This window comes from Pinus tabuliformis, chromosome Q (genome assembly GCF_031772625.1).
Source record: "Pinus tabuliformis cultivar Carrire ecotype Pingquan chromosome Q, CPIR1, whole genome shotgun sequence".
Lineage (NCBI taxonomy): Eukaryota > Viridiplantae > Streptophyta > Pinopsida > Pinales > Pinaceae > Pinus > Pinus tabuliformis.
The window spans coordinates 374,692,270-374,705,752 of NC_142296.1; the positions used below are offsets into that span (position 1 = coordinate 374,692,270).

General features: G+C 38.2%; 1 protein-coding gene across 2 annotated transcripts in view; it reads left to right on the top strand.

Moving 5' to 3' along the window:
• Positions 1-5,621: 5,621 nt before the first annotated feature.
• Positions 5,622-13,483, top strand: part of LOC149219729 (BTB/POZ domain-containing protein) — a 222,171-nt gene continuing 214,309 nt past the window's right edge. The window contains exon 1 of one of the 2 annotated variants that reach the window (XM_089384471.1): positions 5,622-6,489. In XM_089384471.1, coding sequence (XP_089240597.1) covers positions 6,281-6,489 — 209 coding nt within the window. In that variant the 5' untranslated portion in view covers positions 5,622-6,280. The remainder of the gene's footprint in view (positions 6,490-13,483) is intronic. The other variant, XM_089384472.1, reaches the window with a different exon arrangement.

Genomic DNA, 13,483 nt, shown 5'->3' on the forward strand with positions numbered 1-13,483 from the left:
CAATACTGACTCCTTTAGGCTTCTCCGTGCGTGTACTTTGAGCCTTTGATGTAGAAGCTCCTGCATCCACGAAGCTCCTCTTTGCCTCCATAAACGTTTCCTTCACTTTATTCACATCAAATCCAGCCTCCTTGTCAGCAGCCTTGCGAACCCATACATTTTCCTCTGGTTGTTTTCCTTTATCCCCCAGTAGTTATACCGCTCTAAGTAACAATATTAACACTTGACCCATCTTCGCGCGGTTTGGATCTCATCATCTGGATATTCTGCGTTGGTTGCTGGGTCTGGGTCTTCTTTTCTTGCATCTTCGCGATGAGCACAGGACAATCTTTTATGACATGATCAAATTGTCTACAATATTGACATGAGGGGTGTGTTGGATTCTGACAATCTTGTGCAAAGTGACATGATTCTCCACAATTCTAACAAATTATCTAGCCACTACCTCTTCCAGCTCCTCCTCCTCATCCTCTTCCTCATCCCTAGAATCCTCTGTGCACTACAGTTGCGCCTTGATCCTGCCAGGGACATGCCTCCATCTGTACTCTATATGTTGGTGTTTTGTCCATCATCAATTCATAACTTCAACAATTACGCTTGTCATGACCAACATATTTGCAAAAGTTACAAAGCAATTGCTGGGAAGTCTGCACAAACTTCTGCAACAAATGACAATTGTTAGTTGTATGTTTTCCTGTGATTTGGCAGATCGCGCACCAAGGTACCATACTTATACTTGGCCCAACAATATTTACAGGCTTAAGGGGGACATGACTTCCCCCAACTAGATAATTTTGATACACTCGGCAATGATCCTTGTCGTAATCATGGCCTATACATTTTAAACACCATACTTCCGCATGAACCTCATTCTAGACTTCTTTTCCCTTCTTGAGGCTCTACAACTCCATATGCAAGCTATCCAACTGTGACTGAATTGCTGCACTCCTAGATTCATATCTTGAATAGGTGAGGCTTCCAATTTCATAGATTTCTCTAATGCCTCAGCCTGTGTTCCAATCTTCTGCTATGACAATGGAAATCTCAAATGGGGTAATAGTGAAGCAATGTACCAATCCTTGTGTTGGTCATTCGTGATATACATATTAGCCTGTTGTAGCAAACATTTCAAACTTTGATCGAAATCCCACGCAGACTCATTCACCTTCCGCTGGATCTCTTTGACTTATGTTACCGAATAGGCTTGCGATTTAGGCTTGAGGGGGCTTGGACCCAGGTTCAGAGTTAGCTGCGCTAACCAACAAAACCCTACATTATCGGCCTTTTCAGCAACAACCTACGTAGCGAAGGCTGCAGTCTCACCCGAGGCAGTATTGGCGGATGCCAGAACCAGGTTTCTACATCTAAAGGACTTTGTGATGTGTTTTTGCTAATTCTAGGGCTTTATTCCGACCTTCAAGAACCCTAACCCTTAAAACATGTAAATTATAATAACTTACAAATAACAGATTTTAACTCTACGCCGATTGCTCTAAACATTCATAACATCAAGTAAACTAACAGATCTACCACTTTCGCGCATCCATTAAGTACTTTTCAAGATAAATTCAGTAAACAGAGTGAATACATAGTAAATGCAGAAGTAAAGATTAACACACAGATACACAAGTTATGCACCAAAATAGCCTTTTATTATGCTCAAATATTATATTACAAACTCTTTCTGCCCTGTGCACATAGCGTAGGGGCCTGTGGACTCAGCTGCGAACTTACCAAGGTCTTCGTGCACATAGTTGCATGAGCCTTCCCCTTCGCCTAAGTACAAAAAAAACTTCTTCTACTTAGATTACTTGCTCATAGACTCTTAGATTGATATCCTTCATGACTCCCTTTGACTCCTTTTTATATCCTCTTTTATTACAATACCATGGTCCGCGAACCATGGGTGGGTCAAAAAACAACTTAACTTCTAACAAACTAAGGGGCTTTGGCCTTCCTAAAGTCCCTTTGACTCCTAATGATATTCACGCTTCGCTCCCCAAAATATGGAGACTTTACAATAATAACAAAAAGTGTTTACAAAATTGACTTGAGGGGACCCTGTCCCAACAAACCCCCAAAAATTCAGATATAAGTATTCCCACTAATCCTACAACCAAAAAGTCTCTTCACAATAGTGCAAAGAGTATCCTATTTGCAGAAAAAGGGAACCCCTTCTCCTTCTCTCAATACTTATTTATAATTTACAAATGGAATCCCCCAAAAGGAGAGTTGTTGAAAGGAAGATTTGATCTCTGATTTTGGAGTCGTAAATCTTCATTTTCCTTCTCTACTACTCCAATCCCATCTCTCCAAATCCCTTGGGCCTAATCTCCTTGGAATAAACTTTGTAAAAATTATCCAAAAATATAACTAAAAACAAATTAAATTTGCACACCAAATCCAAAATGCAGGACTGTGAAAACAAGTTAATAAATTAAAATTCAATTGAATCAAATAATAAAAGAAAAATCCTTGTTTTCTCTTGCTTCCTGTGTAAACATGACTGGCAATTGAGCAATCTGTGAATGAATTTGTGACAACAAAACCCCTTGGCAAATTAGATTCCCCAAAACAAACTCAGGAAATACATTTTTTTTTGCAAATTCACAACTTTAACTTATGCTATTTTTTTGGGATAGTAAATGATTAGATTTGCTTGATTTTATTTTTCCATATTGGTCTCCATGGAAATAACTTTCCAATGAGATCTCATTTTCGAGATTTTGTGGAGTAAAATTCAAGATATCACCTTCCAAAGTAAAGTCATAAAAACCATTAAAGTGCTGAAAATTACAGTGTTAGGCAATTTAATTTAATTTTCTGCTTTAACAAATTTAAAACATTTTAAAATAAATAATAATAAAAAAGAATTACAAATAAAACATACACACACACACATAATTGTTTTAAAAAATAAATAAATGGGGTCACACACATATGGTTTTAATGCTTTAATGAGGTAATGTGAGTTAGTGTTGGGCAATTTAATTTAATTTAATTTTCTGTTTTAATAAAAAAAATTGTAAGTTTTGTGGGACTACATCTTCATCATGTCCAATATATCACCACGATCAGGATGAAGGATTGAATTGATGACTTCACATAGAAGAGTGCCTTAACAAAGCACTCAATCACCGTCTATCTAAAACCCCATGGACCCATTTTAATAAAATTAAAACATTTAAAAAAAATAATTAAAAAAAAGGAAGGAAGGTGGAGAAGGGAAGGGAACTACGTGGTGGAGAGTGGGCCCCTCTTCCCACCATGGCTTAACCAATTAAAAACACACTCCTTTTTGTAATGTAATATGAAGCCCCTTATATGTGTTTTCAAGTTGACATCTCTCACAACTTAAAATCTCAGAAGAAATTGAGGGTGCATTCCATGGAAACTTCCAGGGAGCACGGGAAATTGAGAATATATATATATATATATAATTATAAATATATATAAATATAAACTATAATTACATACTAAATTAATTTATTTGCAATTTTCAAAAACGTATTAAAATACATATTTTATGCCCAAGCAGTAAAATTTACCAAAATTTGACCATTGTTATCTTTCAAACCGTAAGCCAGAATGAAGTGAAATTTGAACCGTTGGGAAGTTGGCAGCAAAACAAAATTAATGAAGGCATCAAAATGAAAATCTCACAAAATAAAGCAATCAAAGAATTTTAAGGGATAATATTGACCAATGTTATCTTTCAAACCGTAAGTCAGAATGAAGTGAAATTTGAACCGTTGGGAAGTTGGCAGCAAAACAAAAGTAATCAAGGCATCAAAATGAAAATCTCACAAAATAAAGCAATCAAAGAATTTTAAGGGATAATATTAACGAAATTCATATGGAGGACCCCATAATTTCTAAAATATTAAGGGGGTAGTTGTGGCCACAATAAGAACTTAACACAATACCTATATTGGGAACACACTTACTATTCTCCTCACAACCCAACATCTATATATGGAGTAATATAAGTTTATGTTGTCATGCCCATACTAAAAAAAACTCAGTTGGTCCAAGTCTCACTAAGCCATGATGGCTTCAGAAAAACTTGACAAAAGCCTTAAATTATAGTAAATATAATAAAAGAGCCTTAAAATATAATATATTTTGTGCATAAATAATATGACAAGTTTGTGGTGAGTATGACGAGTTTATGGAGAGTCTTGGCAAATGTGGCGAGTTTCCCAAGAGTTTGGCAAGTGGCAAGTTTCAAGGGTAAGTCTTGGGTGAGTACTCACCTAGCCAAGACTCGTTAAGACTTGCGAGTCTTAGTTGATTCAAACTTCGCTAATATAAACACACATCTTTATAAAATCCGTATTGCTATAAAATCTCCTTCCCTCCTATTCTATATTAGTTGTAACCGATATAACCCCCAATAGATGCTCCCTACACCAATGAGGTCATCTATAGAGGCAATGCCCCTTGGTAATACATTGATTTGATTGATTGCGAGGTGATTATACTTGCATGCTTGATCTTTCATTTGCTCCTATATGTAGCATATGGAGATGAAAAATGATTGAAACCATATTCATAGCGAAGCATCACACTCCTCTATGTATCATATGAAGATTAAAACAAATTGAGACCCTAACCACACCAAAACATCACCACACTCTATGTAGCATTAAAAAAAATAAAAAAATGAGACCATAACCACACCAAAGAATCATTGCGTAACATATAAACATACATTACTTCAATAAGAATCTACAACAACTTAGTTTTTCATAAGAATACAATACTAGCCCAACCATATAAGACTTCTCATAAGAATACAATACTAGTACAACCATTTAAGTTAAATGACCAATGAACACCCATAGACTTAAGACATCGATGGAGGCGAGAAAGATAATTGTGACAACAAAATTTACAAAAATTCAAATCTTATAATTGAAATTCAACTACATAACTTAAAAAACCTTTTAATAACACACATAATCACAAATCCCTATTTATAAAATGCAAATAATTTAATAATTTAATCACTACTTTTTATACAGCTTGAGTGGGCCTAATGGTTAAGAGCATGTGTTTCCTCCTAAGAGGTCACAGGTTCAAAACCAGAGGGGGTAGAGTATGTATGTCTACTTAGCAGTCGAATTGCTATGCAAAAGTAGGTCCCTTGTCCCACAAACAAAGAAGTCTTATACACCAATATTGATGTTTAACTTGATTGTAACCTTAAAAATAAATATTATTATTATTATTATATTATTAAAACATAACAAACCATATTATTTTTTATTAATTTTAAACCCATCTACTTAAAAAAAAAAAAACCCTCTTGTCAATCTAATAACTATACATTACTATCATCAACACCCTCTTGTCAATCTAATAACTATACATTACTATCATCAACATCAACCCAAACAGCTTTAAAATAAATCCTTATTTAAATAAACATATAATTCCAAAATACCTTCCTACTGTGCTGTAAATGGAGTCAGCATTGAAAACATCAAAAAATTAAAAGAATAACAAAATCAAAATATTCCCTCTAATTGATCACCACCATATACACAAATTGCCGTATCCATCCAAACGGATAAAAAACAACACAAATACATCTATGTGTTGCCAATATACTTGTATCAATTTGCTTACATGTGGTACTATTGGCTAATATATACCTTGGCAGTTTACCGGGTTATTGGACTCGCATATTCGCTGCAAATAGCGCCTGAATTCAAAGCTAGTTTACCAAATTACTCTTTGAATTTTTACTTCAGTGCCACTCTCATACCAAAAGTCTCAGATCTGATAGTCTCCATCGGCACAATAAGAACTGATACTTGCCTTGATATTCCAAGAAAGTCTGCACTGGGCATGTTTCAGATGATTTCTGCACAAGAACCCATTTGTTTATTCAATTTCATTTCCGGTTTTTTTGAATAAAAAATCGTCTCTGTAATCCTATTGTCCTACCGTACAATCCGACATACCGGGTCCTTCGCAAATCCGTTTTTATCAAGTGGGTCACTGCAAAGTCATCGCCAATTTGTCGTCATTTACTTTCTAGCCATGTCAGTAATGCGTTACGGTTAGTAATTTAATCAGACCTGCGCAAAAGCTTTCCCCCCATCATCGTTTTATACTATGCGGAGAATTACAGCCTAATTTATGAAAAGACCGCGAGGAGCTGAAAATCTCGCGGGTGGACGATGTTAACTCACATGCAGAGGTTTCAGGCCCAGGATTGAGTGTAATTGGGTCTGGCCGGTCTATATCTTTGGGCATCCAGGCAGGAAAAATGGGGGATGTGAATGCTTTTTCGATGAGTATGCCGGAGTGTGGGAGTGTTGAAGAAATAAGGGCCATGGATAGCAATCTGGCTTCACTCTGCCAGCACATTCAAGTCGACGGGTGGAATGGAGGAACTTTTTCCGATATAGTGATCGAATCAATGGGTGCAACCTTTAAATTACACAGACTGATCCTCTCCAGGAGTTCCTATTTCAGGTTTGTTGTCTTGTTATCCTCTGGAGTTTGAATCTCAAGGAAAATGGTATCAATGATTTTTGCTCCTACTTTGATTGCGTGACCTTTAGGGTGTATTGTGTTCACAGAAAAATAGGCATTAAGAGCACTGAATTATTTTAACATTAAGGAAAATCATTTCCATCAGCGATAAAACCCTCGAAAATGCTGTTAAATATGTTGTTTCTGTTTTCGTGAGTGCCTCCCTTATATTCAGAAACATTACAATTGTCCCAAACAAGTCAGTCACCACAAGCGGCCCATCTTCATGTTCTTGAAGGGCGAACCATTGTGCACAAGCACTTTCATTCGGCCTAGCTGCCGTGACAGGGGGTACTCTTTCATCAAAATCCCCAGGACTTCCACCTGACCCTAACTGCCCCGTATCAGGGGAATTGAAACTTGGCTGGTGGCCTGACACACCACTGTTTTAGCTGGTGGATCATTTCCCCATTGGCCAGTATGTTGTTCTGAATATCATGTATTATGTAATTTGCCTGTACCAATTCCGCATTTTGTACAATTTATTCCTCAAATAGCCTATTTGTTGTCAACAATGGTTTGTGAGGTCAATGATAGTGGGTAAAACTAAATATAACTCCCTCTAGGGTTCAAGTCCTACAAAGGGATATACTAGTGCTTGTGGATGCATGTAACAACTGCTGGGCCAGTTGCAAGTCTTGGGTAACTTTGGTGAAACAGATACTCCCCTATTTCGGGCTGCTTAGCTGAAAGCAACTGAATTGAATGGTGCTAATGTTTCCACATAATGCTAAATCTAAATGCATTAGCCTCATCCTCATCGGTATTAGAGGAAGCTAGTTCAAAAAAAGTAGTCTATTTGACAGAGATGTCTGGGTCCTTAATCTGTTAATTTTCTTGGGTACTGCATAGTTTACTCCATAACGTTATGAATGGTCCTTATCCTGGAATAGCTTCTACGTCTATAAACCTCTTTTCTTCCCGAAATTGCCATGTAACATATCATTTTTTCCAATAAAAAAATATGTATTTGATATTTCAAGAAGAATTCAATGTATGCATAACTATGTTTCTTTCCTGCACTCTGGAGAATAAAGTCTCTCTCCTGTTTTAGTAACGAAATAGTGACCTGGAAACTCCTACACAAGTCTACATATACAGTCTTTCAAAATATCACGATACCTAGTGCCAGGGCCCCATCAACATATCTGTAACCATTTAATGAGTGTTTCAATTAGTTTTAACTCTTCCAGAGTCATGGCGTGGACCTTCCAAGCCACACTGAGAATACAGAAGTCTACATATACATTCTTCCAAAATATCACGACACCTAGAGCCAGAGCACCAGCAACATATCTGTAACCATTTAATGAGTCTTTCAATTAGTTTTAACTCTTCCAGAGTCATGGTGTGGACCTTCCAAGTCACAGTGAGAACGTGGGTGCCTAATAAGCATGGAGTTACGTTTAAGCCCCGTGTTTTGTCAGCTCAAAATAAAAACATTTAAAACACATGGCTTTTGTTACGTGATTCTGAAGCAAATAATTGATTTAATACGTAGAAGTATATACACTGCCTAAAAATATTTGTGAATGGTAAATGGCTAGCTTTAGGCCAACATTGGTCAATATAAGAATGCTTAGAAATATTTGTGAATGGTAAATAGCTAGCTTTAGACCAACATTGGTCAATATAAGAGTTAACATAGACAGAAATTTATTATTATTATTAGAAGTTGCTTCAAGAAACATGCCCCGAAGTCAGGTCTGCGCCACCTAACATGGACTTGCTTCAGGTCAGGTGTGAGGGCTTATTCTACCAAAGTCGCCTGAGATTTGCACTCTGATCCCTTTTTAAACATGCCATGCGAGTAGGTGCCAGGTCTCAGGGCTTATTCTAGCAAATTCACCAGAGATTCTCATTCTCATCCCTTCTCTAACATACCATGCAGGTGGGGCAGACTACAGCAAGAATAGAACCCTGGTCATTGGCTTAACAATTGGTTGATACTCACTATTCGAGTAGGTGCCAGGTCTCAGGGCTTATTTTACCAAATTCACCAGAGATTCTCATTCTCGTCCCTTGTCTAACATGCCATGCAGATGGGGCAGACTACAGCAAGAATAGAACCCTGGTCATTGGCTTAACAATCAGTTGACCCTCAATATTGAATGAAGTCCTTGTTGGCAAGACAAGAAAATACTTTGATAATTAAAAGCTATCCTTGCTTGGGATTGAACTTTGGTGAAATCCCTAAGTTATTTTTAGTGAACTGTCTGAAATGTCATTTTATGAGAAGTTCCAAACTCTTCTCCATCGTTCTCTTATCCGGAAATGTGTGCAAAAAGTCAAATGACGTAAGGGAGCACGTGCACTGTACACTATCTTTTGCTGGAAAAAGGAATAGGTGTCTATGCACTTAAAAATTTGATTGTGGTGACTTTCAGGGTTAAACAGTACTGATTTTTGAAGGTGAAGGCTGTTGAGAGGGGAATGGCTCAAAACTTGTACTCGGCCTTTTTCAGTTTGATCAAAATTGTGATTTCCTGAAATTTATTTTCTCTAAATATTATATTCACATTTTGTATCTTCAACAGTCGAAATGATTTATCATGCAATGGAGTATGTATGATGTTGTTCATCAGTCCACTGGCATTATAGTAGTTCGACGAGGTAAGAGTCCCATGACTAGTTTTAGGCGTATTCTATGTGAGAATCAAATCACCATCTTCAATACTTTGTGGAGAGGCATATATGAAATTTCCATCCAAGAAAATTTACTTACTGTGCTACGTACTTTATGTAATGACCAAACAAGTTCAAATTAACCATTCAAAGATAATTATTTGATGAAACCAAATGCCCCAGCACAAACAAGATTGTGTCTGCCTAGCCTTCATCTATTAAAATTCAAGCATTGGACTTCTTATCTCCCTTTCCCTTGCCAGGCTGTTCATCTGACTGATGTGCAAAGCCTTGTTAATCCATATGATGGCAGATTGTTTCCAGTGTGTGCTTTACCCAAATCATAATAAGGGTTCTATTTCATGCAAGGATTGTGAAGCAGCTGCTTTGTTCCTGTTGGCATTGGGCAGAGAATTAGAGTGTCAGTGGCAGAAAACATTTTGGAGAATTTCTTTTCCATTTTGTGCTGTTGAATTATCAATGTACTTTTTCTAAACATGAAATTCTGGGAATTAATCCAATTATTAACAATTATAAAAAGCAGTATAGCTTAATTAAAGTGAAAATTAGGATTTTGCCACTTTCAAATTTGAAATATGGTATCTGATCATCTGTTTATGAAATTCAAATCTTATATGTACTTATGCTTCAAAATTTATATTATATGTTGTATGAGAATTTACTGCCTTGCGTTTGTCATATTTTACAAGTCCCTTTCACTTGGTTATATCTTAGCGAAACTTTGAAAGTTCAAACCCTGTGCAAACATGCCTGAAATCCCTGCCATCCAACTTCCCTTGACATTGAACAGGTAGAAACCTAATAGGCAACTGTTATGTATTGACAAACTAGGGAATGGCCATGGTCATTTTTTTGGGTATTAACCTCCTCCCATGACTATTGCCTTTAACTTTAATAGTATTTGTGTGATTTGCCCCAAAACTTATATTGTTGAACTCTTGAAATTGGTGATGTCCAAGAGAGGTTATAGCTCCACTGTTGATGTTTGTAGTTCGGGTAGGTACTTCTACATAGGCCTAAGTGTCAAGGCGTGTAGTCATCCAAAGTCTCCTTAGGACACTTGCTCAAGTATAAGTAAGTCTAATTATGCTGGCTATTGAGCTAAAGAAACTTAGGAAAAGTAAAGTATTTACTTTAGTGATTTTGATCTCAACTGAGGCGAGATCTAATTTTGACCATCAATCACTTTGGAGATTAGGGTTAAGGATTTAGCTCAATGTAAAGTTATAAAGCAAGGCGAAGGAGAGGAGAAAGACACACCATACAACATCACAAGACATTGAGAGAGACATCTCAAGTGGTGAGTGGAGGACTTCCATTCTAGTGAGCTGGGTTTGAGGAAAGTGCAGAAGTGTAGCATAGGAGATCTAGATCAACCAGTGAGATCATGGACAAATCTAGGGCCTGATTAGTTGGATCAGATCCAGGTTATGTTACAACTGTAAATATCTTAGTTGGGCCATTATCCTAGGACGATAGCCCAAGTAGGTTCTAATTTAATGAAGAATTGATTTTTTGGGCATAATTTATGTGTGTCACGTGATTGAGATTGGTTGTATTTTGCTTATGCTAAATAATTTTGTTAAGAACCTAGTTGTGCTTTCATTCAATAGATATGTGATAAATCTACTAGGAACTAATTGCCGGGTGCTAGGTTCAGGAAATTAGCATGGTATCAAAGTGTAAACTCTGAAACTGATCTTTGAATCATTAGGGAGGCCAGGTTCGTATAGGCATTGTAGGAAGGCCAGTTTTTTGGCAATCATACAAGGCACAAATTCTTTTATTTGTAGACTGGGCAAGTAGATTGTACAACAACTGTGGTAAATAAATAAAAAAATTAGTAGTTGAATGGAGCGAGCTAGGTTGAAGTTTAAATTTAAATAAAAAAGAGGAAACATTTTTGGTCGCTGACAACCACCAACTAGTACCTAGCTAGGACTGTTGCCACCCAACTGACTGGCAGAAAGGCCAAGTTATAACACACAGAGGTGGGTTGGGTCATTCATTGGCTAACAACAAGGAAGTTGCAGAGGTATAACTCACATAGCGTTGGTTGGCAACAATCGATAGTCACAAGTGTAGGTAGAGGTTGCATGGGGACAAGGGCGATAGGCCAACAAACGAGGAGTGTGAGCTATAGTGGTCGAGGCAACAAACAATATAGGTTGTGCACAAGATTCTTGACGAAGGGCTTAGTCAATAAGGGATTGGCAGCGAGTCGTTGATTAGTCAAACGGTATCGGGCAGAGGAGGCCATAGTGCACTAGTTGGAAGGTGCGAGACGAGTTGAGGGAGCATGCTGCTAGGGTTGTAACTATAATAGATAGGGCCCGACGCACAAATAATAGGATTCAACAGAAGGGGGATAGTTGGTTGATAGGCCATCGCGCAGGCAACAACTGGGACTATGGTTGGGGTTTGTTCAACCAATCACGAGAGACTGTCAGAGGATTGTTGGAGGAGGTAGCTAGCGGTTAGGTGATCATGAGATGTGAGGACCAGGTGCAGGGGCTGATGTGGATCGAGGCTGCAGATAAGGTTAACGATAACATAGGTGAACATGGCCGAGGGAGTTGTGTTGATTTTTGGTATGTTCTATGCTTAAGAGCAATTTACTTCAATTTTCTTGTTAGCCCAATATTAATGTCCAGATTAACAATCACATTAGCTTGATAGTAAAATGCAGATAGAACATAAACATAAACAGTAGAAGACAAGCCAAGACAAGAGGACACAAGATGTGGCACCAACCAGGGACAAACCCTAATGTGGGGAAACCCTTGATCAAATCTTCTTATATTCTTCAATAGTTCAGCAGAGAGAGAGATAATACAAAGATTTAAAGTCAATACTGACTGGCCAAATAGGAGATCTGACATCAAAGATCTTCACCATGAAGATGACACAATGAGGTTACAATTCTGACACCAAGGACTGTAATTCTGAATACTTGTTAGGACATACTTATCAGCCCTCAAAATCTGGCTAGATTGCCTTCAATTAATGCGGTTGTCCTCCAAGGGAAATCTGCCCCCTTTGCTATTATACAGAGCAACCTACGAGCCCTTAACAATAGCTCTGCCCTCCTCTCATTACAGTGGCATCCTACAACCCTTAGAACAGGCCTGCAACACTCTTTCTAGAGGACTGATCCATCCTCTATGTGACCTCAAACAACTCCCTTTCTCCTCGTCCTTCAAGCAAGATGCTTGGTCTGCTTTCAGCCCTTTAGTCTTCTTGGAATGGCTACAGAACAACCTTATTTCAGTCTTCTTGGAATGGCTACAGAACAACCCTATTTCACCGGCGCTGAATGCCTTTTCTTGCTATGATCCTAAGCTTCAAACTTCGGCCTTTCTCCCTTTGACCACGGCTAGGGCCTCTCTTACTGCGGCTTTAGACCTTCCTTGACTGCGGCTATAGGCTTCTTCTTGATTGCGGATAAGGGCCTCTCTTTGCTGCGGCTAAGCCTCCTTTTGTTGTTGCGGACAAGGGATCCTTTAACTGCGACCAGAACTCTTCTTAAGATAGTTGCTAGGGCCTCCCTTCAATTGCTGCTAGGGCGTCCTTCTTTGATTGCGGCTAGGGCACATTTGAACTGTGGCTAGGACTCTCTTTGATGACTCTTTCCATAATGTCTTCCTTGAGAGAAGACAAACCTAAACCATGTGGAGAGAGAGATCATGTGAGATGTGTGTAACAAATGACTTGAGGCCTCGTCTATTTAAATGCAATGTTGAGGTTGAGCTGGGGGTAATTTGGTTGTTGGCCGACCTTGACAAATTGTCAAATAATATAAATAAATTCATATCTCCATAAATGCATGTCGGAATCGGATGATCTTTAGATCAATCCTACACCTCTCGAAGAGAGGAACCCAATAAAAATATTAGCTGCCATAAATAAGGTGACCCACATGGAGTTTGGACCTAGTTGCCAATGCTAACAAGTTGTCAGTAAAGATAGGTCTGCGTGAGGCAGCTGTTGGGGCATGATTCGACCATAACCACAATGAACAACCCTGTGCAATAGTCGTCGAGATTGGGTTGTGGAAGATAGATCCGCAAGATGTAGGTTGGAGGCATGGTCGGGGTCGACGAGATTTTGGTAGGTCAACAAAAGAAACAACAATTTAGTACAACCAGTGTGATTGGTGGGGGTTATTCCTCAGAGGGAGAGAGGGAGACCGTACAATCAAGTGATTGTTAGCAGACTTGGGGGCCTAAAGGACCTTGTAGAACCTTTAAGTTAATTTTTTTATTTGGAGATGGTTGCAAGCGGTTTG